Consider the following 27,046-nt stretch of genomic DNA (forward strand, 5'->3'; position numbering starts at 1 on the left):
GTTCTCCAGCAGTGGTTCATCTGGAGGGAGTGGGTCCTGTGTGGATCCTTGAGTAGGGGTGGCTGAGGAGATGTGGTTTGGCGACCCCCATAACTCTGGCGTTCCTGTTCTGGGTAATTTTCCATCGCAGCCACTTCTGAGAGAGGAACAAAGGGAGCTGCATGTCCAAGCCCAGGGACTTGGCTTTGTGGCTTCTCTCCCCCACACACCCCTTCTAACATGCACAGGAATTTTACTCCTGCTTAGGGTGTGGTCAGACCATATCTGGAGTCTGAGCAAGGCAGTCTGCAGGATGGCTTGACTCATTAAAGCCCAGGGTCCAGAGGGCCTGAGGACCAGGCCCTGGTGAGTTTCCTTGGCTGCCCTCCACCAAGGGTGCTTCTGTCTGCTTGCATACCTCTGGGGACAGGGAGCTCACTGTCTTATCACATTCAGATAACTGAATGTTAATTCTGGTTTATTTCAACCCACCTCATTGGGACCCCTTCCCTCCTTCCCGCTCCACCTGGCTCTGTCCCTAGGCCACAGAACTGGGTTTGGTTTCTCTCTTCTCATCAGGGCTGTCTGCTCTGACCTAGTCCCAGCTGTCATGGTCCAGGGCAGCCTGGCTCTGAGCTAAAGCTCAGCCAACTCTTCCTTGTGGCCCCTGTCTTGGCCACTCCCAGGAACAAGCACCAAATTTGGGATCAGACAGCCCTGGGGCCAGCCGTCCTTGGGTACCCGCTTCCTCTGTCAGGAGCGGCACTGGGCCTGCTGGGGTCCTATCCCTAGGGCTGGATCTGGGACGAAACCAGATGACGACGATAGGAAATTCCAGCCTCTTTCTTCAGTCACTCCTGTCTTCAGGTGGCCAATCTTCTGGTTTCTTTGGAGAGAGGGCAGGCTGATCTCCACATCGTCACTAGCCTCCCAGCCTGCCGGTGAGGAAGCATCATGAGGCCCACGTTACAAATGAGGGAAACTGAAGCTGAGTGATGTAACTGGCCCAGCAGTTACATCAGGTCTGCTCACAACACAGCAAACCTGGGACCCCTGTAACTTGGGTCCTGGTCTGTGTTGTTCTCAAGAGTGAAATCTAGGAAGTGAGGAAGCTTTGGTTTGTGATGGGCCCAGGCCTGGGGCTTCCACTCAGCTCCTTGCTTGGTGCTGGAGAAACCGAGGCCCAGAGAGAGGACTTGGTTTACCCGCGTTCCCGCAGCAGCCGGCCAGAGGCCGCTCTGCCACGGTGCGCGAGGCTGGACAAAATGAATGACTGGAGGGCGCTCTGGAGGAGGGGCCCGCTGAGGGCAGATTTGTGGCGCAGACTGGGGATCAGGGGTACCCGCTCTCTCAAGGTGGGGCGGGGCCGTCTATCTGGGAGGGCGGGGCCTCCCCCGAAAGGCCCCGCCTCCTCCTTCACCGCCCAGCGGAGCCGCTGCCGCGGGAACCCAGTTTCCGAGGAACTTTTCGCGGGCGCCGGACCTCCTGCGAGGCCAGGGCAGGACACGAACGCGTGGAGCGGCGGCGGAAGCTGCGAGCCGGGACCGGCGGCAGTCCCTCAGAAGGGCCGTGCGCGGCGGCGGGCCCGGCGGGCCTCCCGGAGGAGGCGGCTGCGCCATGGACGAGCTGCCCTTCAGCGAGGCGGTTTTGGAGCAGGCGTTGAGCGAGCCGTGCGATCTGGACGCGGCGCTGCTGACCGACATCGAAGGTGCGTCAGGGTGGGCAGGGCTTGAAGCCGCGCCGGGTGGCGCGAGTGGGGGGCGCGCAGGTGGCTCCCTGGCCTTTGTCTCCCCCCTCCCCGGGCGCCAGCTTCGTGCTGAGCTGCGCGCCGTGGACCTCGGTGTCCCGGGCCTCGCCGAGCCTTCCTGGCTCCCGCCCTGGCGTTTCGAGCCGCGCGCTCGGCGAGGACTCCCGGGCCGGGCCGGTGTCCCTTGGCGGCTCCGGGCCGGGACACGTGCGCCTCTACGCGTCCCAGGCCGGGTACCGCCCGACCGGTGGGTGAGTCTCCAGCCCTGTGGCGGCCGCGGCTGGAGCTGGGGACCCGGGCGTCGTCGAAGCCCCGCCCCAGCCCCAGCCGTGACGTCAATGAGAGGTTACTCACGGTCATTCCCTCCGGCCCGAGAGTTCAGCTGGGCGTCGGAGCTCGTGCGCAAGCGCACGGGCGCTGCTCGCCCACTTGCCCGGCCACGGGTCGGGTTTCCCCGGTCTTCTACCGGCATCGCCTCCGCACTCATTCACTAACCGAATGCCAGGCCCCGTCTTAAGCACCGAGGGATCACAGACAGTCCTGGGCACCCGCTCTTTTCGGGAACACCATCCCCCGGGAAACCAGCAAATAGATATTTAGTTGCACGTTGGGTGGAGCGGGGCGAGGGGAGGGCAGGTAGGTGGCTACTTTGGGTAGAGCGTCAGGGACTTCTGAGCTGAGACCTGAGGGCCACCCCCAGGACTAGCAGGGAAAGATGTTTTCCAGGCCAGGGCGAGGGAAGGGCGAAGGCCCCGAGGCAGGGCCTAAGTGTGAGGAGTTAAAGGCTCGTAAAGGTTGCGGAGGGAGAGGACGCCAGCAGCCTTACTCGGCCAGGGAAGGGGCGGAGCAGGACCGCGGCACCTGCTTCCATCTTTGGAGCACCACACTGGCTGTCAGGGGACGGGGTTTGGGGCCAACGGTGGCACTAAGTGCCAGTTAGGAGGCCCGTTGCTTCCATTTTGCAGACAGCAAAGGAAAGTCCCAGCAAATTTCCTCCATGGTTTCCGTGCAGGAGCTTTAGCAACATGGGCTAAGTTGCACTTGGTTGATGAGGAAACTGAGGACGAGGTTGCAGGAAGAAGATGCCTAGACTCACAACCTGAATGGACATGTCCGTGGAACCTGTGGCCACCCTGGGGCTGGCAAAACAGATGTATCTATGCCACCCCCACTCCTGCCCTACTGCAGCCTTGCAGATGAGCTCAGCTGGCTGCCAGCTCCAGGAGCTTCCCAGCCCTTCCTCCTTCCCTCTGGGGCTTGGCTAGGGGAGGACCCAAGAGGAGAGGCCCTGATTTTGAGGCTTTTCCAAAACAGCCTCCCCTACACCTGGCAGGAGGGGTTGTCCTTCACTGCATCCTGGAAAGGTGGACCCTGAAATCCCAAGCCCTAGGGAGATCTAGGCCTGACTTAACTAGTTCCATAGCACAGGGCCCAGTGAGGGTAGTCCAAGAGGCAGCAGGACCAAGCCAGCCGGACATGGGCTTTGGGGTCAGAACTTGAACCTGGATGCTCCTCACTTCCTCTGCCATCCTGCTCAAGCCCTCTCACTCTCTGAACCTTAGTTTCCACCTCCAGAAGAATGAGGATACAAACCCTCCCTTCATGGGCAGCTGGACAGCAGAATCCGGTCTGGGCCACAGGTCTGATACAGACCTTTCTTACTGACTCATGGATAAAAACACTGTCTCTCCAGATCCAAAGGCCAGGCATGGGCAGCCATGTGGCCCAAGTTCTAGTCTGTGAGAGAGCCCCAGTGCCTTGAAGATTCGGCAGCCCCTTCTCACTAGGCAGGCCCAGCTTTACCCAGTTCAGTAGAGGATTTTTCAGTTTTTATTCAAACTTCCTGTTCTTTCCAATTAAACATATTTTTTTTTTATTATTTGTTTTGTTTTGTTTTTTGAGTCGGAGTTTCACTCTTGTTACCCAGGCTGGAGTGCAATGACGCGATCTTGGCTCACTGCAACCTCCGCCTCCTGGGTTCAGGCAATTTTCCTGCCTCAGCCTCCCAAGTAGCTGATATTACAGGCATGTGCCACCATGCCCAGCTAATTTTTTGTATTTTTAGTAGAGCTGGGATTTCACCATGTTGACCAGGATGGTCTCGATCTCTTAACCTCGTGATCCACCCACCTCGGTCTCCCAAAGTGCTGGAATTACAGGTGTGAGCCACCGTGCCCAGCCCCAATTACACATCTTTTTTCATTGTAGAACAATTAGCAAGTGCAAGTGAGCAAAAAGAAGAAACTAAAACCTTTAGACCAGGTGTGGTGGCTCACGCCTATAATCCCAGCACTTTAGGAGGTTGAAGCAGGAGGACTACTTTTATCCAGAAATTTGAGACCAGCCTCGGCCACATGACAAGATCCTGTCTCTACAAAAATAAAAAAATTAGCTGGGTGTGGGTAACACATGTTTGTAGTCTCAGCCATGCTGGAGGCTGAAGTGGGAGGACTGCTTGAAGCTGGAGCTGCAGTGAGCTGTAACTGCGCCACTGCACGCAGCCTGGGTGACAGTGAGATTCTGTCTCAAATAAAACTTTAAAGCTATCACCCAGAGATAAGCCCTGCTAATTATGTGAAAGAGCTTTTCTTCTCTGTCTCTCTCTCTCTCTTTTTGGTTTGGGATGGCTACACACTCTTCATAAACCTTTTTTTTTTTTTGAGACAGGGTCTCACTCTTTTGCCCAGGCTAGAGTGCAGTGGCATGATCTCACCTCACTGCAGCCTCCGCCACCCAGGTTCAAGAGATTCTCCAGCTGCCAGGTAGCTGGGATTACAGTTGTGCACCACTGTGCCTGGTTAATTTTTGTATTTTTAGTAGAGACGGGGTTTCACCGTGTTGGCCAGGCTGGTCTCAAAGTCCTGAGCTCAGGTGATCTGCCCGCCTCAGCCTCTGAAAGTGCTGGGATTACAGGTGTGAGCCACCACACCAGCCTTCATCAGCTTTTTAAAAACAACTTGATTGAGGTATACTTTACATACCACAATATCTATCCATATTAAGTGTGTCATTCAGTGATTTGTAGTTTTCTGCGTTGTGTGACCATTACTAGCTGTAGAACATTTTTATCGCCCAGTAAATTCCCTCCTGCTCCTTTAGTCACCTCCTGCTCTTGCTCCTGGCCCAGGCAGCTATGGATCTGTACTTTTATAAATTAAAATAGGGGGCGGGCGCGGTGGCTCACGCCTGTAATCCCAGCACTTTGGGAGGCCGAGACGGGTGGATCACGAGGTCAACAGATCTAAACCATCCTGGTCAACATGGTGAAACCCCGTCTCTACTAAAAATACAAAAAATTAGCTGGGCATGGTGGCGCGTGCCTGTAGTCCCAGCTACTCAGGAGGCTGAGGCAGGAGAATTGCCTGAACCCAGGAGGCGGAGGTTGCGGTGAGCCGAGATCGTGCCATTGCACTCCAGCCTGGGTAACGAGAGCGAAACTCTGTCTCAAAAAAAAAAAAAATTAAAATAGGGTCCATAGTTTCACAGAAGATTGGAACCTGCTTGGTTCCATGTCAACAGCTAGATGACAATCAGGCTCCCTCAATTCCCCACCTGATCCCCTGTCGATGGACACCTGGGTTGTTTTATCTTCATAAACTGTGCTATAGTGGACACCGAGGCCAGTCTCTGCCCAGTCCTCATTGTGTTTCTAGGATGAGATTCTGGGAGGGGATTGCTGGACAGAGATTGAGCCTGCTTTCGAAGCTTCTTCTACTAGGCATAGAGCTGAGCAGGTTTGATAAGGTCTGAAGAGAGGTGATTTGGGGGTGGAAATGCCAGGTCTCTTGAGAGACATGAGGGATAAGAGGAGGCCAGGCCAGCCTTGATTGTCAGAGTACAGAGCTGGGCTAGATGTGGGGGTCAGTCAGCAGTCGGAGCAGGGGCGCGCTGTGCTTCAGCTCCCTCTGGCTGCCTGGGTGGAGGATCGTAATGTGAACAGAAAACACTAATTGAGTCCTTACTGTGCTCCAGACACTACTGATGATCTTATTTAATCCCCCGACAACCCCAAGTGGGTAGACATATGATGAAGATGACAGCCTTGAGCACCAGAGAGGTTAAGTGACTTGCCTGAGGTCACACAGCCAGATAATGGCAGAGCCAGGATTCAAACCCAGGCCATGGGCTCCGGAACCTAGCTCTTAAGCTCTTAATCACTGAGCTCCTAAGAATGGGGATGAGGGGTTGAGGGAGGCTGCTCCATGTGGGGCTATGTGGGGACCTGGGAGTGTGGGTCATAGAGGGGTCAGAGGTTATGTGGCCACCTCCCCATCCCAGTCCACAGTAGCGTTTGAGTCATCAGACTGGGAACTGGCCCAGGGGAGCCAGCCAAGGGTTTTGAGCCCCATTCTGTCCTGCTGCCTGCCATGGCCAAACGCTTGTCACGTGGATGGATTTGGGAGTGGAGAGCCCTTGCGTCTGTGGGTGAAGGCACTGTCCTGGCTATAGTGCCCCTGGGTTTGAGTCCTGCCTCTGCACCAAGACCTCAGGCTCACCTGTCTCCTCCTGGGCCTCACAGTACCTTGCGGCAGTGGGGAGTGATGGATCGGGAGAGCAGTCCTGTGCCTGCATTGGGGATTATTATTAAGCCTGTGGCAGTCTTCACCTCCCTGCTGAGGATTCATTCATCCGATTTTGCACAAGCTTCTAAGTGCAGAAGAGGCAGATGGAAACAGAGCTCTGGCTGAGGGCCTAGAAGGGGGCCTCAGGGTCTCTTTCCTCTACCTGGACCCCGTCATGTCTGCTCTTTGTCAGACCCCAGATTTCTGCCAACCCCCATCAGACGCTGCTTCCTGGGAAGCTCTTCTGGGCGTCACCTTGACCTAAGCAGTGCATCCTCAGAGTTCTCCAGCCCTGATGTCCCTCCCAGCATGCCCAGCCCAGCCACCACAGAGCCTGGCTTCCAGTCATGTGTCTGGCTGTTTCCTGGGTCCAGGCCAGCCCTGGTAGGACACAGTGGGGGCCCGCTCTGCCACCCCATACCTGTCCCCAGAAATCTCATGTCCCAGTTCCCTTCCCAGTCCTACCAAGCACCTGGATGCCTTGGAAAACATAGCTCTAACTGTTCACTGTCCAGGTCCCAGCATGGAACTCCCCTGCTCTCCAACCATGCATAGCTCCCCAGTGCTCCAAGATAAAGTTCCCTTCTCTCCGAGGGGCATTCAAGACTTGCAAAGGTTGCCAAACATGCCCCTCCTGTGATATTGGCCATTTATCCAGAATCCCTGGCCTCAGGCACAGCCTGCTCTGCTATGGTGCCCCTTCTCCCTCATCCCGGTGTTGAGAGCCCTCTCGGGGGTGGAGCCTGAGGGGGTCTCTCCTATCAGACATGTTCCCCTTCCCATGCCTTTTTCTGCCTCTTGGCATCCAGCCTGTCCAACCCCAGGGTGGCAGAAAGCTCTCCCAGTGTGACCATGCATTGCTGTTTCTCCTAGGGAAAGCACCCTGCCCTCTCTGAACTGCAGGGCGCTCCCCTGAAAAGCAGGAAATGGAGGCTGTAGGATTTGCTGCCTTTCAGCCCCCAAGGGGTTTGGCCCTAATGCATCTGAAGGGACAGGGTTGGGGAGATGGAGAGGAGGGTGCTGGGAGGGGGACCAGGGAGGCAGCGGGCAGGTGGCTGGTAGTTACCTCCTGCCCAGCAGTCAACTAGCCAGACACAAACATCCCAAGTGACCCGGTCAGCTCCAGGCCGGAGTCACTGCCAGCAGAGGCCTGGGATCTAGACTTTGCCCGCTGACAGGTGGAGCCCAGGCTGGCCAGAGGAAGTGCCTCTGGCCTTGTCTCCTACCTGCCACCGGCCATGTGGATGTGCCCTTTGACCCTGGGCACTGACGTGTGACAGTCTGCACCGTGTGCTCCACAGGAGTGGTTGTGTGTGTCAGGGGCGAGGGGGAGAGCCTTAACTAGCTCAGGGGTGAGAGGGCAGGGAGTCATTGAGACTGGCTCCGTGTGGGTCCCCTGCTGGGTTGGGGCTTGTGGGAGGTGGCACAGGGCCGAGGGAATTTGTAGCCTCCCCGAACCCTGTGTGAGCTCCTTCCCCTAACTGAACCCCATCTCTGTAGCTATCTCCGAGCAGGTCTTGCCTCTGCCCGCTGCCCCTGCCAGGCTCTGGGGACCCTGTGCTCCCTGCAGCTAGAAGGCGGTGACCCAGGGGTCTTCATGTGCAGTTCTTGGACAAGTCTGAGAACCTTCAGGTTCTTATCAATATAAAGGGAACAATACTAGAACCAGCTTCTTGGAATTGTGGGGATCCGACGAGTGAAGGCGTTTAAGTGGTACATGGCACATGGTAGGTAGGCCCTGAACCAAGGCCAGTCAGTATTATAATTATCACCATGGAGTCAGATGCAGTGGCTCATGCCTATAATCGCATTGACTTTAGAGGCTGAGGTGGGAGGATTGCTTGAGGCCAGGAGTTCAAGACCAGCCTGGGCAACATAACAAGACCCTGTCTCTGAAACAAACAAGTCATCATTTAGCGCACTTAACCAGTATCTGGCACCCAATAGGTTTAGCTCTACAAATATTGGTAGCAATTACCCAAGAAGCCTGTGCTGGAAGTTTCTAGGATGTACCAGGCTATGGTTCCAAGTTCTGAGCATCTACCATGTGGTGGTCTGGAGTCAGTGAGAGACAGAATGGGGCTGACTAGGCCAGTGGGGAACCCCCACCCCCACCACAGGGAATAGGCACCCTATCCTTGATTTCCATGAAAGATAATTGCCTTGCCGGGCATGGTGGCTCACGCCTGTAATCCCAGCCCTTTGGGAGGCTAAGGCAGGAGGATCACTTGAGTCCAGGAGTTCAAGACCAGCCTGGGCAGCATTGTGAGATCCAAACTAAAAAAATTAGCTTGGCGTGGTGGAGCGTGCCTGTAGTCCCAGTTACTCAGGAGGCAGAGGCTGAGGCTAGAGGATTGCTTGAGCCCAGGAGGTGGAGGCTGCAGTGAGCCATGATTGTACCACTGCACTCCAGCCTGGGCAACAGAGTGAGGCCCCATCTCAAAACAAACAAATGAGAATAACATGCTGAGGAAGCAGTGTTTCTGGCTGGGGGAGGAGCAGCAGAGTGGCCATCTGGCCACAGATGGCGGTTTGTATGCAAAACACATCAAGGCAGCCTTGGAAATGCGAGTGAAAGCACCTTCAAAGTCCTAGTCACAGCCTTGGGACCCAGCAAAGCCACCAAAAGTACATAAAAGACATTGACCGTCACCCAGTGCTGGTGATGCCGGAAGGACGGGAGTTCATTGTCGGGGAGGTTGTAAAGGGCTTTCTCTCTTCAGACAGCAGCCTGGCAGCTCGGGAACATCTTGCTCCCTTCATGTGAGCTTTAAAACAAGCTGCAGAGAAACAGCCCAACAGGGAGCAATCTATATAATTTATGTGAAGAAATGTGCAGCAATGCCATTTTTTTAATTTATTTGTTTTCAGAGACAGGGTCTTGCTCTGTCACCCTGGCTGGAATGCTATGGCACAATCATACCTCACTTCAATCTTGAACTCCCGGGCTCACTCAAGGGATCCTCCTACCTCAGCCTCCAGAGTAACTGAGACTACAGGCTCATGCCACCATGCCCAGCATTTTTTTTTTTTTTTGAGATGGAATCTCACATTGTCGCCCAGACTGGAGTGCAGTGGCGTGATCTCAGTTCACTGTAACCTCCATCTCCCAAGTAGCTGGGACTATAGGCACCCGCCACCATGCCTGGCTAATTTTTGCATTTTTAGTAGAGACAGGGTTTCACCATGTTGGCCAGACTGGTCTCGAACTCCTGACCTTGTGATTCACACGCCTCGGCCTCCCAAAGTGCTGGGATTATAGGCGTGAGCCGCCACACCCAACCTCAGCACTGCCATTTTGACTGAGAACAGCTGCCCAGCAGCAGGGGCTGCTCCCAGAATTGCCACTGAATCAGGCCCATGGGTGGTTTTTCTGCTGCCAGTGATAAGTATATGTCCTGGGCCATGTCCGTGACAAGCTGTCTGAATTGTGCTGACAGGCATCTCGTGTAATCACCGTCTGACAGATTCCGTTGAGTTTGATTCCACCTGCAGCCCTGGGCAGAGCCCAGTGGGGAGAAGTGTGGCTGTGAGCTTTCCAGGGTCGGATGGTCAGTGTGTTGGAACTGGCATGTTGAGGGCACAGATGAGGGAAGAATGAGGCGGCGCCAGAGCAAGTTTTGAGGGAGGAATAGGAGTTCTCCGGGTGGAAAGGGCATTCCTGGTGGAGGGAAGAGCCTGGCCCAGGGAGACACCAGTGGGGGGTAGTGGGGTAGGCAGCCATGGCTGGAATCTGCCCGGCCCCTGACTGGGGTCCCTGCTGTGGTCAGCCCTGTGCTGGGTGACGCTGGGGTCACAGCTCGTTCAGGCCCTGCCAGAAGGGGCCCCCAGCTGAGGCCTGGCCTCTAACTTGGTAAGGAACGTGGGTGCGTCTTGATGGTGGTGGGGTGGTTAGGAAGCCTCCGGGAGGAGGCAGTGCCGGAGCTGAGCCTTAAAGAGCTTCGTGTTGTCCTGTCTGTCCTTGCAGTCTGCACATGTTCACTGGACTGACAAATGAGGACAGCTGCTCAGGGCAGAGGCAGGCCGGACCTGGGGCTCCCTGCTGTCCCCAGCAGGCTGGAGCCAAAGCGCAGGCTCTGGGGTCAGCAGAATGGGGTTTACGTCCTTGATCCTTCACAGGGCGACTGTGGGACTTCGGGCATGAGGCCTCCCTCTGAGCCTTAGTTTCCTCCAGAGGGCCATGCCCAGGTGCAGCTGGGGCTCCAGCCATGGGCACGTCCCATTCCAGGAAGAGCCGGCACACACTTGCACCCCCAGGGCAGCCATGAGCGCACAAAGGGCAGCCTGTGCCCCTGCTGCAAACATGATCAGCTGAGCACAGGAGAACTGCCGGCTCCAGTTAGGAGGATCAAGGAGACGCCTGGTGGGAGCAGAACAGCAAGGGGGTGCAGCCCAGTTCCCTGCAGGGATGGTGTGCACTGTCCTCTGCACCTCCATTGGCAGGCACAGAGGTGTGCTCTGGGATCCCGTGAGCCACTGTGCGCTGCCGACCCTCTTCACAGTTGACGAGGCTTTGTAATCTGCAGGGCAGGGTCAGTTTGCAAATCCCCTTCCCACCCGTTCCCTGCAGAATCAGAGTCCTTGGCTCAGATGACAGACAAACCTGAGTTGGAATCCCAGCTCAGAGTGGACTGTCCCCATCACACAGCAACTGAGGGACTGAAGGAAGAGCAGCTCCTTGGCTGTGCTGGCTCTGCTCTTCCTCACTGTCCAGCTGTTGCACATCCACGCCCACCGCAGGGCCTTTGCAGGCTGTTCCTTCTGCCCTCCTTTCTGGCCCACTCCCTCATTTCATTCAGCCCTCCTTTCAGATGTCACCTCCTAAGATGGGCTGCCCTGACTACTTCATCTACAATGGCCCCAGTGCCTGGCACAGGATTGGCACTCAGTAGATATTGCCAAAGAGATGGATCTGGGTTCCGTGGACGAGGCCGTGGGGGCAGGTGGCAAACTCTCTGTTCCAGCAGGTGTGCAAGCAGAGGTTATCTGCGGTTCAAGGCCTTGTGCACGTTGTAGGCTTCTGTGCTGGTCAGAGCTGGGTCCCGCAAGTGCGTGGCATGGCGCCTGCCCAGGGTTTTCATCTGGGCTTCATAGAACAACACATCGACAGGAGTCATTAATGGCTTCGCACGTCTGCTTTCAGAGAGATGTTTTGAAGGTGGAACTGGAGAGGGATGCCAGGTGGGGGGTTCAGGTTTCCTGTTGGGTCCTGATACAATCAGGGCAGGAGAGGAAGAAGAGGGAAGAGGAAGAACCCAGGCTCGGGGGGAGGGGTGTCAGGGCTTCGCAAGGTGGGGAAGGTGAATGAGGGAGCAGTCTCTGCCTCCTTGTCCATCCTGTGTTCAGAGTGTGGGAACCAGAAGGGCCTTCTTAGCAGTCGTCGGGAATCCCAGTAATTGGTTCACCTGCAGGTGGGCTGCAATTTGGGTGCCACGTGAGCCTCTAGACACTAGCTATCCCAGCTTCTAGGACAGGGACTAGGGGAGGTGAGAGAGGTGCTTCCTTAAATTGTGCACTCAAGGTGCCTCAACTGCCTTACTCTGGTTAGACTGGTTCCGTTAACTCCCCTTAAAAAAAAAAAGAAAACAACTCCATCAAATGGTAATGGAGCTCCGACTTGAATACTGTAATTATCAGGCAACTCACTATGTGACTTTCCAGTTCTAAACCATTCTAATTGCTGTAGAGGGAACTAACCTTTGTTGAGACTGTTGAGTGGTGCATGTTTTATGCACTTGCTCTCCCAGAACCCCCACTCCTGGAGATCCTAGAGAGTGGGGAGTGGACTGTCCCCATCACACAGCAACTGAGGGACTGAAGGAAGAGCAGGCCCAGGCATGCTGCCCCAGATGGCCTGCTTGGCTGTGGCTCTGGGGAGGCTGTGGGGCTGGCTCTAGAGTTTCCTTTTTCAGTGTTAACCAGCTTCTATAGAAGTGATGACCAGCAGCTGGGCATGGTGGCTCACGCCTGTAATCCCAGCACTTTAGGAGGCCGAGGCGGGTGGATCATGAGGTCAAGAGATCAGGACCATCCTGGCCAATATAGTGCAACCCCATCTCTAAAATAAAGAAAGAAAGAAGTGATGACCAGCTTCTGTAGAAACTGGTCAGGAGGCTGGGCATGGTGGCTCACGCCTATAATCCCAGCACTTTGAGAAGCCAAGGCAGGCAGATCACCTGAGGTCAGGAGTTCGAGACCAGCCTGGCCAACATGATGAAAGCCCATCTCTACTAAAAACACAAAAATTAGCCAAGTGTGGTGTCGCAGGCCTGTAATCCAACCTACTCGGGAGGCTGAGGCAGGAGAATCACTTGAACCTGGGAGGTGGAGGTTGCAGTGAGCCAAGATTGCACCACTGCACTCCAGCATGGGCAACAACAGAATGAGATTCTGTTTAAAAAAAAAAAAAAAAAAAAAATTGGCCCGCAGATCCAGCCCCAGGGGAGGTGAGACAGGTCTGGCCAGGCCTTGAGTTTCAGAGGATGGCCATGGCCAGTGGCACCCAGGCTCTTCCTCCAGGCATCTTAACTTAGTCCGTGCCCTCTGCCCTCTGTTCCCAGGTCACACCCCTCCTCCTGGAAGGCCCCGTGCCCCGCCCCCACTAGAGTCTTTAATGACTCTTCTGCCTCTGGGACTCAAGAGAGCCCCTCCCGCTTCCTCAGTGGGATGGGAGTGGGGGAAGAGGGGAGAAATAAAAGACACAGAAAGGGCTGGAATCTCTGGTAAAGCCAAGATGGGGAAGGGGAGGGGACAGGCTTGACTGTTCCAGGTGGCCCTGGCTCTGCTGTCTCCAGCAAGTATCTGCATGTTGGTCCGGCCACATTCTGGGCTCAGAAACTGGGGAGCAAAGTAATGAAAGACGCAGGCTGGGAGGCCATGGGGAAGTCCTGCCTGGAGTTCACCTCTCAGTCTGCACCAGGCTGGAGTGCAGTGGCGCGATCTCGGCTTACTGCAACCTCAGCCTCCCAGGTTCAAGCAATTCTCCTGCCTCGGCCTCCCAAGTAGCTGGGACTATAGGCACGCGCCACCACAGCCAGCTAATTTTTGTATTTTTAGTAGAGATGGGGTTTCACAATGTTGGCCAGGATAGTCTCGATCTCTTGACCTTGTGATCTGCCCACCTTGGCCTCCCAAAGTGCTGGGATTACAGGTATGAGCCACTGCGCCTGGCGAGGTTTATCAGTCTTAAGTTACTCATGTGAGGTCAGAGCCTTTGCCAAGAGCAATGCTGTGTTTTGTTTTGGGGATGAGGGAACGAACACCCATGGGCTAAGTGGGGGTTTGGCCGTGCTGAAGATGGGGTCTGTTGTCCTCGAACCTTCCAAAGCTGGGAAAGAAGCACCTGGCGACAAGGACAGGGTGTGAGGGAGACATGGCGGGGTTTTCTTGCTTCAGGTCCTGAAAAGAGAGCAAGGTTGAGGCCACATGGACCCCAGCCCCTAAGAGACAGCTGAGTCTGCCTAGGGTTCTGCCTCCCTCCCAGGTTGCAGCCAACTGGGGGACTGGGGGCGGGCAGAGGTGCTGGCCTCTAGGTTGAGGCCGAGGTAGGCTTTGCTGGTGGTCTACTTGGCTACAAAATCAGCTGGCCAGGCTCTGATCTCGTGTGTGTGTGTGTGTGTGTGTGTGTGTGTGTGTGTGTGTGTGTGTGTGTATATATAACTCATACCTTTGACAGAAGAGGGAAGGCAGGCCCAGGCACCTCTTCAAAAGACCCCCAGAGCCTGTCTGTCCCAGGACCCATCCCTTCCTGGCCTCCCAGGGCCCTACAATGAATTAGAGGTTCGGGATTCACTTGGTGACGACTGGCTTGTGAGGCCTTGAGGAGGAGGGGCAAACGTCACCCAGAGGGACATCGCGCTGGCCGTCAGGAAACCCTTATGTCCGGGCCTCAGTTTCCCGGAAGCGACCTGTTTTCAGGGGTGGCCTCATCCCAGATCATCAACCCCACTGTGGTGGGGGGTGGCCCCTTTCCGGGGCTGCCCTAAGACGGGAAGGTCCCTGCACCCACTGCAGCTACCACTCAGCAGCGCTTGGCCTTAATCGCTTCTTAATGTTGCAGCCATATTATCTCCCTTCTACCATTCGACGCCAGGGAGATAATGAGTGTGCTGTTTTCTGGAGGAGTAAACTGAGGGTTGGAGCAGTTAGGGCTCACTCAGGGCGTCAGCGAACCAGTGATTTCGAACACAGAGTTCTGAGGTGTTGGGCCAGGACCTCCCCCTCTGACCCTTTAACGGAGGGGGCGGGAGCTGAGGGCCAGTGACCGCCGGTAACCCCGGCAGACGCTGGCGCCGAGCGGGTTAAAGGCGGACGCCCGCGAGTAACCCCAACCCCATTCAGCGCCGCGGGGTGAAACCCGAGCCCCCTCCCCCTGCGCTCCGCCCGCCGCCGTGGGGAGGTGGGGCGGGGGCCGGGCCGGGACACTAGCGAGGCGGCGGCGCGGCTGCTGATTGGCCGCACGCGCTCACCCCATGCCCGGCCCGCAGCCCCGAGGGGCGGGATGGGGCGGGGCGGGACCTGAGAGCGGGGCGGGGCTGGGGGCGGGGCGGGGCGGGGCGGGAGCACCCGGGCGCTCAACGGCTTCAAAACTCCGCCGCGCCTTGGCAGGTGAAGTCGGCGCGGGGAGGGGTAAGGCCAGCCGCCTGGACGCCCCAAGGGCGGGTGCGGATCGCGGAGCCATGGAGTGCACGTTCGAAGGTATTTTTGGAGGCCCCCTCAGCCCTTTATACAATGCCTCCGTCTCCTGCAGGTTCTCCTAGAGTGGGAGGGCGTGGGGGCTGGGGAGCAGGAAAGAGCCCCTTCTTGAGGGAAAAGGTGTGACAGTCGTTTCAGCTCGCTGGGGAAATGGGGGGCTACCCCCAACCAAATTAGTGCCTCCTGCAACTCAAGGGGGAAGGGTTTGCTTAGAGAGCCGAGAGCAGCACCCCGACCTAAGGGGATCTGGAGGCAGAGGGTGGCCTTCTCTACCTTCTCTGCACCTGCTTTGAGGGGCCAGGAGGTTGCAGGGAGGAGGGCCCGGCTGTCCCTCTGTCTGCCACAGCGTCCAGCCTATTCAGCACCCCTGCCTTTTGTGGGCATCTTAGACTCTTCAGGCAGATGGTAGGAGCCCTAGATTGTCAAAATTGTCAGTTTTTCCTTCAGGCCTCAGTGTCCCCCATCTATCAAAGAGGCTCATGCAGACTGGGATAAAGGGGTGGGAAACCCTGCTGTTGAATGTCCATAATGACTTGATGACTTGTGAGCTGGAGCCTTCACAAACTAGGAGAGTTTCTACTGGAGAAGCCAGGGAGGCTGGGCCCACCACCCTATCCTATTCTGCCAGCTGCTCTAGGGAATTCCCATCCTGCAGTGACTTCCCTGCCTGGGCACCCGTCAGTAGGCAATGTTGGGTCTCCAGTCTGTGCCCATGGCCTGCTAAGCAAAGCCTCAGGCAGCCCTACCAAAAAGGGTTTAATCTTTTCCATTGTACAGATGAGGAAACTGAGGCCAGTGAGCAGAGGCTGTTGGTCCAGGCTCCACTTCAAGCTAGTGCTGGGCAGGGCTGGGAGCTCAGGCTGGGGATCCTGAGAGCACTGGAGGCCCCCATGGGTCCTGTAGAGCACTCTGACCCAGTGGGTGCCACCACAAGTGGGTTAGAGGGCCCTGGGCTGAGCCAGTCAGGCTGCCAGTTGCCAGCCGGGGCTGAGGTGGGAGTGTGTCCCAGTCTGTGTGAGGAGGGAAGAGTCAGGACAGACAGCACCTGCTTTTACAGAGATGAAATCAAAGTCCTGAGTGGCCAGGCCTGGGTCTTGAGGCTACTTGGCTGCAGGCAAAGCCTGGACTTGAGCCCAGAACTCTACACAGACACACTGGTTGGTTATGTGGCCAGCAGCTGGCTGTCCCTAAGCCTTGGTCTCTTCCGCTGAGTAATGGGTTGGTGATGGCAGCCTGGCTCTTGGCTTCTAGGCAGGGCAAGAAAAGGCACAGAGATGATAGATCTGGCATTTTGCAGACCTGGATTTGAACCCCACTGCATGCCCTTGGGCTGTGTGTGGTCCTCTCTGAACCTCAGGTCTTTTCTTGTCTCCGAGATGAGGTGAGCTAATTTTTTTTTTTTTTTTTTTTTTTTTTTGAGGACGGAGTCTTGCTCTTGTTACCCAGCCTGGAGTGCAATGGCGCGATCTTGGCTCACTGCAACCTCCGCCTCCTGGGTTCAAGCAATTCTTCTGCCTCAGCCTCCCGAGTAGCTGGGATTACAGGCATGCACCACCATACCCAGCTAATTTTTGTATTTTTAGTAGAGGCGGTGTTTCACCTTGTTGACCAGGATGGTCTCGATCTCTTGACCTCGTGATCCACCTGCCTCGGCCTCCCAAAGTGCTGGGATTATAGATGTGAGCCACTGCGCCCGGCTGCTAATTTTTTTTGTTTTGTTTTTGAGACGAAGTCTTGCTCTGTCACCCAGGCTGGAGTGCAGTGGTGCAATCTCGGCTCACTGCAACCTCTGCCTCTCGGGTTCAAGCGATTCTTCTGCCTCTGCCTCCCAAGTAGCTGGGACTACAGGTGCACGCCACCACTCCCGGCTAATTTTAATATTTTCAGTAGAGACGGGGTTTTACCATATTGGTCAGAATGGTCTCAATCCCTTGACCTCGTGATCTGCCCACCTCAGCCTCCCAAAGTGCTGAGATTACAGGCATGAGTCACTGCACTTGTCTCAGCGAATCTTTTGAGGTAGTCTAGGGTAGTGGCCAGTGGTTGGGGCATTGGAGTCAAGTATGGTCTGGACTCAGTTGAGTCTGACTCTATGAACTTAGGCCAGTAAGTCACCTCTCTACAGCTCAGTTTCTTCATCTGTAGAATGGGGCCAATGATCACACCACCCTCTCAGAGCTGTGGGTGAGGATTAGGGCTCTAGCCTGGTCCCATCAATGTGAGTAGCCCCACAGCACGCCTGGCTTTTGGCCCAGACCCAACCTTCTGACATGTGCCCTCATTGTTTGAGTGCTTCCGGCATGGATGAGGACCCTGCTCTGATCTGGGGCTCTCTCTTGGGAGGACTTCCCTGTCTGCCATTCTCTTGGGGATCCTGTGCTGCCCTAGGAAGAGTGGGCCCAGGCTGCAAAGCTGATCCTTGGGCACAGACTCCTTCAGGGCCTCAAGCCCATCCTGCCTCTCTCTGCACCCCTCTTACCTCTGTAAACTGAGGGGAGGGGAAAGTCACCCACTCCTCAGCAGTTTCTAAGCTTCTTTGTCAAATAGTGTCTTGCTGAGGGCGCTTGTAGGAGTGGCCAGTGGGTGGGGCGTGGGGCCCATTGCTCCTTATGGAGACCCTTTCTGTCCTGTTTCCCACCTGCCCTAGACTGCTTCCTCCCTCCCCAACCCCATCTCCCTCCCAAAGACTGGAGCAGCTGGATCTGTGGACGGAGGCGTGTTCCCATTTCACACATTGAGAAACTGAGGCCCCAAGTGGGGCCAGGGAAGGCTGTACCTGGGCCTCTGGATTCCTTTTGTCCTGGGTGGGGTGGGAGGTGATGGAGTGTGGAGAGGGCAGGAGAGCGTCTGCAAGCGTTGGTCACTTCATGGGCAAATGCTTGGAGGCTGGTCTGAATCCACAGTGCAGTGTGTGTGTATGTACTCAGAGGTGGATGTCTTCTAGTAAAGACATCAAGATATGGGACATTCTCACCAGAAAGTTGCCTGGTTCTAGGCAGGGATTTTTCTCATTCACAGCCAGGAACAGGGCCTGGCATGGTGTGGGTGCCCAGCACATGCTCATTGAATAAGTGAATGAATGAATGAATGAATGAATGTGGGCCTGCTGTTTGCTGTAGACTAAGGATGTTGCCAGATGTTTGGGCAAATACTGGGTGGTGGGAAGAGCTCAGGCCCGAAGTCTGCAGTCTTGGGCCGACCCTGGACTCAGCCCCAGCCTAGCCATGGGGCAAGACTGGGAGCCTGTGGTGCCCGCCTTGTCCAGGCGTTGTGATGCACTGGCAGCCACAGGCAATGCTCCGGACAGCACAGGTGTTTGCAAAATGGCTGTGTGTCCAGGAACACCAGCTCCTGTGAGTGGCCTTCTGTTCTGGTGGCATTGCCCACACATACAGCTGTGTGCAAAGGTTGTGTGACAGGGTTATATCTGGATGTGTGCGATGCCCTGTTTGGGAATTGGTCTCTGCCTCACTCACACATCCTCTTCTTTTCTCAGACATGCTTCAGCTTATCAACAACCAAGACAGTGACTTCCCTGGCCTGTTTGACCCACCCTATGCTGGGGGTGAGGCAGGGAGTACGGACCCTGCCAGCCCCGATCCCAGCTCCCCAGCCAGCTTGTCTCCACCTCCTGCTACACTGAGCTCCTCCCTCGAAGGCTTCCTGAGTGGGCCGGAGGCAGCACCCTCGCCCCTGTCCCCTCCCCAGCCTGCACCTGCTCCATTGAAGATGTACCCGCCTGTGCCCACTTTCTCCCCTGGGCCTGGTATCAAGGAAGAGTCAGTGCCACTGAGCATCCTGCAGCCCCCCACCCCACAGCCCCTGCCCGGGGCCCTCCTGCCGCAGAGCTTCCCAGCCCCGGCCCCTCCGCAGTTCAGCTCCACCCCTGTGTTGGGCTACCCCAGCCCTGCCGGCAGCTTCTCCAAAGGTAAGGGGGATGTGTGACGGACGGGACACCTGAGGTGGGGCTCTCAGGAGCACAGGAAGAAGCTTCTGTGATGTTCGTAGAGGTCTGCGCAGGCTTTAGAAATGGTCTCCACTCTGCTGCTTGAGACGCCTTGTTCCTAGCAGTCCTGGTGTGCTTATTGCCAGGGTAGGCACAACCTCAGACTGGAGGCCTGTCTTGAAGCCAGCACATTTACGTCAGAGCCCAGGCAGGGACTGTCCATAGGAAGCCACCACACGGCTAATGACTCGCCCCAGGCCAGCCGGTGATAGAGACCTGAGGAGCAGGTTGAAAGTGGCGTGAGAGTGGTCTGTGCCTGCAGCCCCAGGCTTTATTTCTGCAGGGAGCCCTCCCGGGAGCACCCAGCAGCCGCTGCCTGGCCTGCCACTGGCTTCCCCGCCAGGAGTTCCGCCCGTCTCCTTGCACACCCAGGTCCAGAGTGCAGCCCCCCAGCAGCTACTGACAGTCACAGCTGCCCCCACGGCAGCCCCTGCAACGACCACTGTGACCTCGCAGATCCAGCAGGTTCCGGTGAGGGGGTCTGGGCAGGGGTGGGGGAGGGGACAGCTCCTGGCTGAGCCCCATAGCTTATGCCGAGTCCTCTGCTCAGGTCCTGCTGCAGCCCCACTTCATCAAGGCAGACTCACTGCTTCTGACAACCATGAAGACAGATGGAGCCACTGTGAAGGCGGCGGGTCTCGGCCCCCTGGTCTCTGGTGCCACTGTACAGACAGGGCCTTTGCCGGTGGGTGTTGTGGGCAGGGCATGAGGGAGTGGGGTCTGCACACACACGTGCCCACCTGGTAACATGTGTCTGGCCCTGCAGACTCTGGTGAGTGGCGGAACCATCTTGGCAACAGTGCCGCTGGTCGTAGATGCGGACAAGCTGCCCATCAACCGGCTGGCAGCTGGCAGCAAGGCCCCGGGCTCAGCCCAGAGCCGTGGAGAGAAGCGCACAGCCCACAATGCCATTGAGAAGCGCTACCGCTCCTCCATCAATGACAAAATCATCGAGCTCAAGGACCTGGTGGTGGGCACTGAGGCAAAGGTGTGGAGAGGCCTTTGGGGCACAGACTGGGGTGCCCCCAGGAAGGAACAGATCAGGGGCAACTGGAGGGAAAAGAGAAAGCATGAGGCTGAGCCTGGACAAGCAGGCAATTGGGCTTCAGCCTCCCCAGGCCTGGCCAGCCTCATTTAGTTAAACTGGATTGTGGGCCTCTCCGATAAAGGTGGGGCTGTGCTGGCATTCGGGATGCACCAATGAACAAGTCAGACAAAAACTGTCCCTCCAAGAGGGGCGGACGTTTAGGTGGGGAGATAGACAAGAGGCAGGATGAGTGCTGGAGGCCACCTCGTGGGGCTCATTGCAGAGAAGTCAGGAAGAGGGATGGTGAGGGCCCCTGGTGGTAGCCAGGGAAGGCCTCCCTGAGACGGTGCCAGGCACAGCAGCAGCTAGCCAGGCTCCGCTGTCTGCATTTTATATCCTAACCCTGTGCCTGGTCTGGGACGGGGGAGGGGACGAACATTTCAGTTGGAAGGAATGAGTGCAAAGGTCCTGAGGCAGTAGTGTTGCAAAGCAGCTCCATACCCACTTGCTAAGGCCCCCCAGTACCCCAAGCCCCAACCTGACTGGCCACCTGTGTGCTCTCCCCTCCCTCCACACCGTGCAGCTGAATAAATCTGCTGTCTTGCGCAAGGCCATCGACTACATCCGCTTTCTACAACACAGCAACCAGAAACTCAAGCAGGAGAACCTGAGTCTGCGCACTGCTGTCCACAAAAGCAGTGAGTCCTGGCTTCACTGAGCTCCAGTCTGGCCTCTAGCCCTGCTCCATGGCCCGGTCCTAGCCCCACCCTGCCCTTGACTCTGTCCTTGTCCTGGTTCTGGTCCTGCCTCTGTCCTGCCCACCTCACCCTGGGCTCTAGCCCTGCCTTCAGCTCTAGTTCCGTGGTTACCTGTGGTCCTAAAAAGAGCCCTGGCGCCTCCCTTTGGCCCTAACCCGGCCCCATCGAAGCTTCCCAGGCCAGCTTTAGGAGCTATACAGCAGCCTCTAGGCCCCCAAGCCCAGGGCCCTAAGCTCTGGTCTGGGGTCACATATTCAGCCTGTGCCCCAGCTCTGTTCCTTTCGGCCCACAGAATCTCTGAAGGACCTGGTGTTGGCCTGTGGCGGTGGAGGGAGCACAGATGTGCTCATGGAGGGTGTGAAGACGGAGGTGGAGGACACACTGACCCCACCCCCCTCAGATGCCGGCTCACCCTTCCAGAGCAGCCCCTTGTCCCTTGGCAGCAGGGGCAGCGGCAGCGGTGGCAGTGGCAGTGACTCGGAGCCTGACAGCCCCGTCTTTGATGACAGCCAGGTTGGGCCCTGCCACAGTGCCTCATTACCCTAACAGATCCTACCCCCCATTTCATAGAATAACTGAGGCCTGGAGCCATGTGGGGTCTCACAGTAAGGTGGGCAGAATCCTGACCCCCTTCTCAGCCCCCTGTTCTCTGGAGTCCCTCCAGTTCTGCCTTCACCATCCTGCCCACCCCCAGCAGGCAAAGCCGGAGCAGCGGCCGACTGCACACAGTGGGGGCATGCTGGACCGCTCCCGCCTCGCCCTGTGCACACTCGTCTTCCTCTGCCTGTCCTGCAACCCCTTGGCCTCCTTGCTGGGGGCCCGAGGGCTTCCCAGCCCCTCAGAAACCACCAGCATCTACCACATCCCTGGGCGCAACGTGCTGGGCACCGAGAGCCGAGGTGGGACCGGCCAGCCAGGGCATCTTCGGGAGGGATGCTCGCAGGGAGTTCCCACCAGGCTTGTGGGCTGGGCCTCTGGATTTCCTGGGAGCTGTGTCCCCAGCTTTCCCTCTGACCCTAGATGGCCCTGGTTGGGCCCAGTGGCTGCTGCCCCCCGTGGTCTGGCTGCTCAATGGGCTGCTGGTGCTGGTCTCCTTGGTGCTTCTCTTTGTCTACGGAGAGCCAGTCACGCGGCCCCACTCAGACCCCGCTGTGCACTTCTGGAGGCATCGCAAGCAGGCCGACCTGGACCTGGCCCGGGTAAGGGGGTGGCCCTGGCAGAGTGGGCAGGGCCCCAGGCTGAGAAGGTGCTGCGTGTCAGCCTGTTCCCTGCTCCCTGTGCACACCATGAAGATCCTGGCCTTCCCGTGCATCTGCAGACCCCCACTGACCCTCCAGAGCCTGCTGTGTACAGCTCTTCTGAGCTGTGGGGCAGCTGCTCTGAACTCACTTTCTCACCTGGAAATCACTCATCTGCAGGGGGACTTTGCCCAGGCTGCCCAACAGTTGTGGCTGGCCCTGCGGGCGCTGGGCCGGCCCCTGCCCACCTCCCACCTGGACCTGGCATGTAGCCTCCTCTGGAACCTCATCCGTCACCTGCTGCAGCGTCTCTGGGTGGGCCGCTGGCTGGCAGGCCGAGCAGGGGGCCTGCAGAGGGACTGCTCTCTGCGGGTGGATGCTCGTGCCAGTGCCCGAGATGCGGCCCTGGTCTACCATAAGCTGCACCAGCTGCACACCATGGGTAAGGCCGATCGTGGGGCGGGCCCTGCAGCACTCCCTGCTGCCTGGGCTCCACCGCAGCCTCATGGCCTGCCTGCCTTCCAGGGAAGTACACAGGTGGGCATCTCACTGCCACCAACCTGGCGCTGAGTGCCCTGAACCTGGCAGAGTGTGCAGGGGATGCCGTGTCTGTGGTGACGCTGGCCGAGATCTATGTGGTAGCTGCATTGAGAGTGAAGACCAGTCTTCCGAGGGCCTTGCATTTTCTGACAGTGAGTGATGGCGGGTGGGTGGGTGGGTGGGGCTTATTCCTGAAGCTCTCTCCAGAGGCTCCCTGGTAAGAGCTGCACCAGATGTGGCAGTGGTTACCAGAGGGGCAGCTGCGGCTCAGCCTGGGGTCTGGCCCCAGCCTGTGTCCACTGCGACAGCCCATTTCCCTCCCCTACAGCGTTTCTTCCTGAGCAGCGCTCGCCAGGTCTGCCTGGCACAGAGTGGCTCAGTGCCCCTTGCCATGCAGTGGCTCTGCCACCCAGTGGGCCATCGTTTCTTCGTGGATGGGGACTGGGCCGTGCTCAGCACCCCACGGGAGAGCCTGTACAGCTTGGCTGGGAACCCAGGTGCTCTCTCATCCCCTCCCTGTCCCTCTCCTGTCCTGTCCTATCACCTCCTGAATCTCTGGCAGTCTCTGGCCACCCGAGTCCTTGTCCCCGCCGTGGGTTGTTGCTGTGGGGGCTGCAGGAAGGGGAAGGCCTAGACGAGTCTTGGTTCCCACTGCGGCTTTCAAAAGCACACATGGGAATTTAAGGGCAGGTGGCTGATTTGGGAAGTGACCCCCGGCAGTGCCGCCGTAGAGTGAGGAAGTGCGACAGGGAAGAATGGAGCCAATAGTGGCATCTTCTCAAGTCGGTTTTCCTTTGGGAGCAGCGCAGGGCAGGTCTCAGTGTTGTTCTGGCCAAGGCTGGTGCTGGGGTATTTATATCCATCCGTTTTCCCGTCCTTGGCAGGGGCTGCACCCAGGGCCGCGCTGGCACTTCCCATGGCCCTGGGTGTGGCCCCAGCCCACCCAGGAAAAAGCCCTTGGCTTGGAGAGGAGGGTGGGGCCCTGCTCCCCACCCCACAAAACCCCACCTCTCCACAGTGGACCCCCTGGCCCAGGTGACTCAGCTATTCCGGGAACATCTCTTGGAGCGAGCACTGAACTGTGTGGCCCAGCCCAACCCCAGTCCTGGGTCAGCTGATGGGGACAAGTAAGTGTCGTTGTGCCCTCTTCCAGGCAAGACCCCTCCAGCAGGAATCTGGGAACAGCTCTGTCCTCAGCCCTGTGAAGAGGGCCAGAGCCTGGACTACCGTGCGTGCTGTGTGCCCTTCTTCCTCTCTGGGTTTCCTCTCCCCGCCAGCCTGTGGGAGGAGACAGTGGCACTTTGCAGAGCCAGGGGTCAGGCTGGACTCTGGTGGGCAGGTGGGGAGGGCCAGCACCCTCCTAGGACCCCTGCCGTCTGTCCGGACAGCCAGCCCTCTCCTGCCACAGGGAATTCTCGGATGCCCTCGGGTACCTGCAGCTGTTGAACAGCTGTTCTGATGCCGCTGGAGCTCCCACCTGCAGCTTCTCCATCAGTTCCAGCATGGCCACCACCACTGGTGAGCACCCGGCCCCTGTCCTGCTCCCTTCTCAGTCATGGTGCAGCATGGCTGAGGGCTCAGGGGACCCTCTGTCTTCTGCAGGGGTAGACCCGGTGGCCAAGTGGTGGGCCTCTCTGACAGCCGTGGTGATCCACTGGCTGCGGCGGGACGAGGAGGCGGCTGAGCAGCTGTGCCCGCTGGTGGAGCACCTGCCCCGGGTGCTGCAGGAGTCTGAGTGAGTGCAGGGCATAGTCCTCCTGCCTGGCCCCTGGCCCAGCCTTCCCATCCCCGGGGCACTCAGCCAGGGCTAGTGGCCTGGTCTGATTGTCACTCTTCTGCCCTGGTCCCAACAGGAGACCCCTGCCCAGGGCGGCTCTGCACTCATTCAAGGCTGCCCGGGCCCTCCTGGGCTGTGCCAAGGCAGAGTCTGGCCCAGCCAGCCTGACCATCTGTGAGAAGGCCAGTGGGTACCTTCAGGACAGCCTGGCTACCACACCAGCCGGCAGCTCCCTTGACAAGGTGAGGGGTGGGGCCAGGGGCCTGGCAGGGCTGGGGGACTCAGGCTTCCATTCTCTGGTCCTTCTCCCCAGCCCCCAGGGGCCCCAGAAGACCATAGGATTAGCCCTCGAAGTGCAAGCTGGGGATCCAGCAGACCTTGTTTTCTGGCTAAGGCTTCTGTCGAGGGGAGAGGGGTTGCCCCTATCTGGCCTCGGTTTCCCCACCCCTGGGAGGAGGGGGGTGGATGATGTGGCAGGATCCCTTCGGAGGCCCTGCATCAAGAGGCCTGGACAGCTGCTCAGGGCCAGTGGCGGGTGTGGGGGCCGAGAGAGGCGGGCGGCCCCGTGGTGCATTGCTGTTGCATTGCATGTGTGTGAGGCGGGTGCAGTGCCTCGGCAGTGCAGCCCGGAGCTGGCCCCTGGCACCGTGGGCCCCCATCCTGCCCCTCCCAGAGCTGGAGCCCTGGTGACCCCTGCCCTGCCTGCCACCCCCAGGCCGTGCAGCTGTTCCTGTGTGACCTACTCCTCGTGGTGCGTACCAGCCTGTGGCACCAGCAGCAGCCCCCGGCCCCGGCCCCAGCAGGCCAGGGTGCCAGCAGCGGGCCCCAGGCTTCCGCGCTTGAGCTCCGTGGTTTCCAGCGGGACCTGAGCAGCTTGAGGCGGCTGGCACAGAGCTTCCGGCCTGCCATGCGGAGGGTGAGTGCCCATTGGTCCCCTCCTTCAAGATGGGGAGGAGTCAGGTAGTGGTGGAGAGGGAAGAGCCTGAGTTTCCACTCTGCTGGTCCCCCTTGCTCAGGTGTTCCTACATGAAGCCACGGCCCGGCTGATGGCGGGGGCCAGCCCCGCACGAACACACCAGCTCCTGGACCGCAGTCTGAGGCGGCGGGCAGGCCCTGGCGGCAAAGGAGGTGAGGAGCACCTGCTGACCAGGGCTGTGCTGTCTGCCTAGCAGGGAAGGGCTCACATGGGGTGTGTCAAGGGAGACTGCGTGTGTGTCAGATGAGACAGGCCTGGAGTGGTGGCTCACACCTGTAATGCCAGCACTTTAGGAGGCTGAGGCGGGAGGACGGATTGAGCCCAGGAGTGGGAGGTGACCGTGAGCCTGGGCGACAGGAAGGAGACCCTTTCTGAAAAAAAAAAAAAAAATCATCTTGATGGTTACCTGACAGTTCCTTTCATGAGAAATCAGTGGGGCGACTGTCATTTGTGTGATACAGGACTGCACGTGCATGAATCAGTATGTGGACTTTACGTGGGGGCTGAGGCAAGGGTGGTGAGAAGGGGACCTGCCAGCTCCGTGTGCTAGGTACAGGGAGGGGGCAGAGCTTTAGCTTGTGTGTGGGCAGGGCTCCAGCGGGGGCGTGGCCAGCTCGAGCCCCACCCCTGACATCCCCGTTTGCGCAGGCGTGGCGACGGAGCTGGAGCCGCGGCCCACGCGGCGGGAGCACGCGGAGGCCTTGCTGCTGGCCTCCTGCTACCTGCCCCCCGGCTTCCTGTCGGCGCCCGGGCAGCGCATTGGCATGCTGGCTGAGGCGGCGCGAACGCTTGAGAAGCTCGGCGATCGCCGGCTGCTGCACGACTGTCAGCAGATGCTCATGCGCCTGGGTGGTGGGACCACTGTCACTTACAGCTAGACCCCGCGGTGTTCTCAGCCTCAGCGCCCCTGCCTCCAGCCACCCGGGTTCCGTGCGGCTTCTGTCCTGCGTCGGAGCGCTGAAAGCCGAAGGCAGCGCCAGAGATCCTGGCCTCCAGGGTTCACCCGCGGCTGCACTGTCCCTTCCGCGTGGAAGGCCTGAGGGGCGCAACTACGACTCGAAGAGCGGCTGCCATGACAGTGCTGACCTCTGGTGGCCAATCTGGGCACTGCAGGGGCTGAGCCGTTAGCGGGGGAGGGGGCCCTCCTTGCTCTGCAGGCACCTTAGTGGCTTTTTTCCTTGTCTAGAGGGAAGAGAGGTGTACACCTCCCTGCGCTGACGGAAGCCAACTTGGCTTTCCCGGACTGCGAGTGGGGCTCGGCCCCGGACGCCCCTCTCTCCCGCGTGGGAAGATGTGTACATAGTGTAGCGTGCCTGACCTGAGGCTCCTGTGCTACTCTGCCTTTTGCAAACTTTATTTTCATAGTTTGAGAAGTTTTGTACAGATAATTAAAAATGAAATTATTTATGATCTGGGATTTGTTTCTTTAGCTGATGGATGTGCTGACCAGTGAGAGTGCTTGGGCCCTCCCCCCATCACCTAGACAAAGGCTTCCCATCCCCCGCCGTGTCCGCTAGGGACAGGACTCTCGGATGTTAGTGTGGGGAGGGCTGGCTGTATGGCCTCCAGCTGACCTGTCGCCTGCTTCCAGGGCACGTGTTTGGGCTCTGTCAACCCTTCGGGCCTCGATGGGCTCAGCTGTGCCTTACTTCCTCGCTCTGCCCCCGTCAGGTCCCTGGGTGGCGTGGGAGGGTGGACTGTCCTCCAGAACCCATCTGTTGTATGACAGGAGCTCGGGTCTC

General features: G+C 58.1%; 1 protein-coding gene across 11 annotated transcripts; it reads left to right on the forward strand.

The window, feature by feature from the left end:
* Positions 1–1,429: 1,429 nt before the first annotated feature.
* SREBF1 (sterol regulatory element binding transcription factor 1) lies at positions 1,430–26,714 on the forward strand. 11 transcript variants are annotated; one of them, XM_008996452.5, is made up of 20 exons: positions 1,430–1,687; positions 14,896–14,985; positions 18,479–18,910; positions 19,272–19,459; positions 19,539–19,673; positions 19,755–19,976; positions 20,599–20,713; positions 21,066–21,286; positions 21,468–21,672; positions 21,794–21,972; positions 22,192–22,453; positions 22,537–22,703; positions 22,880–23,048; positions 23,570–23,678; positions 23,960–24,069; positions 24,154–24,286; positions 24,405–24,570; positions 25,044–25,244; positions 25,345–25,456; positions 25,953–26,714. In XM_008996452.5, exons 1-20 carry the CDS (start codon positions 1,597–1,599, stop codon positions 26,180–26,182), a joined length of 3,537 nt encoding a protein of 1,178 aa, XP_008994700.3. In that variant the 5' UTR covers positions 1,430–1,596; the 3' UTR covers positions 26,183–26,714. The 11 variants fall into 11 exon arrangements, with proteins under 11 accessions (XP_008994700.3, XP_002747925.3, XP_035155498.3 ...); XM_002747879.6 differs by having other exon boundaries at positions 21,471–21,672; XM_035299607.3 differs by having other exon boundaries at positions 21,794–22,453.
* The last annotated feature ends 332 nt before the right edge of the window (positions 26,715–27,046 follow it).

The sequence above is a fragment of the Callithrix jacchus genome, chromosome 5, assembly GCF_049354715.1.
Source record: "Callithrix jacchus isolate 240 chromosome 5, calJac240_pri, whole genome shotgun sequence".
In the NCBI taxonomy this organism is placed as follows: Eukaryota; Metazoa; Chordata; class Mammalia; order Primates; family Cebidae; genus Callithrix; species Callithrix jacchus.

Bases quoted from the DNA above. Each gene is read 5' to 3' on its own strand.
- SREBF1 (XM_035299607.3), top strand. From the start codon at position 1,597: ATGGACGAGCTGCCCTTCAGCGAGGCGGTTTTGGAGCAGGCGTTGAGC. The intron at 19,977-20,598 runs GTGTGGAGAGGC...CACACCGTGCAG, and splicing joins TGGTGGGCACTGAGGCAAAG to CTGAATAAATCTGCTGTCTT. The intron at 24,287-24,404 runs GTGAGTGCAGGG...TGGTCCCAACAG, and splicing joins CGGGTGCTGCAGGAGTCTGA to GAGACCCCTGCCCAGGGCGG.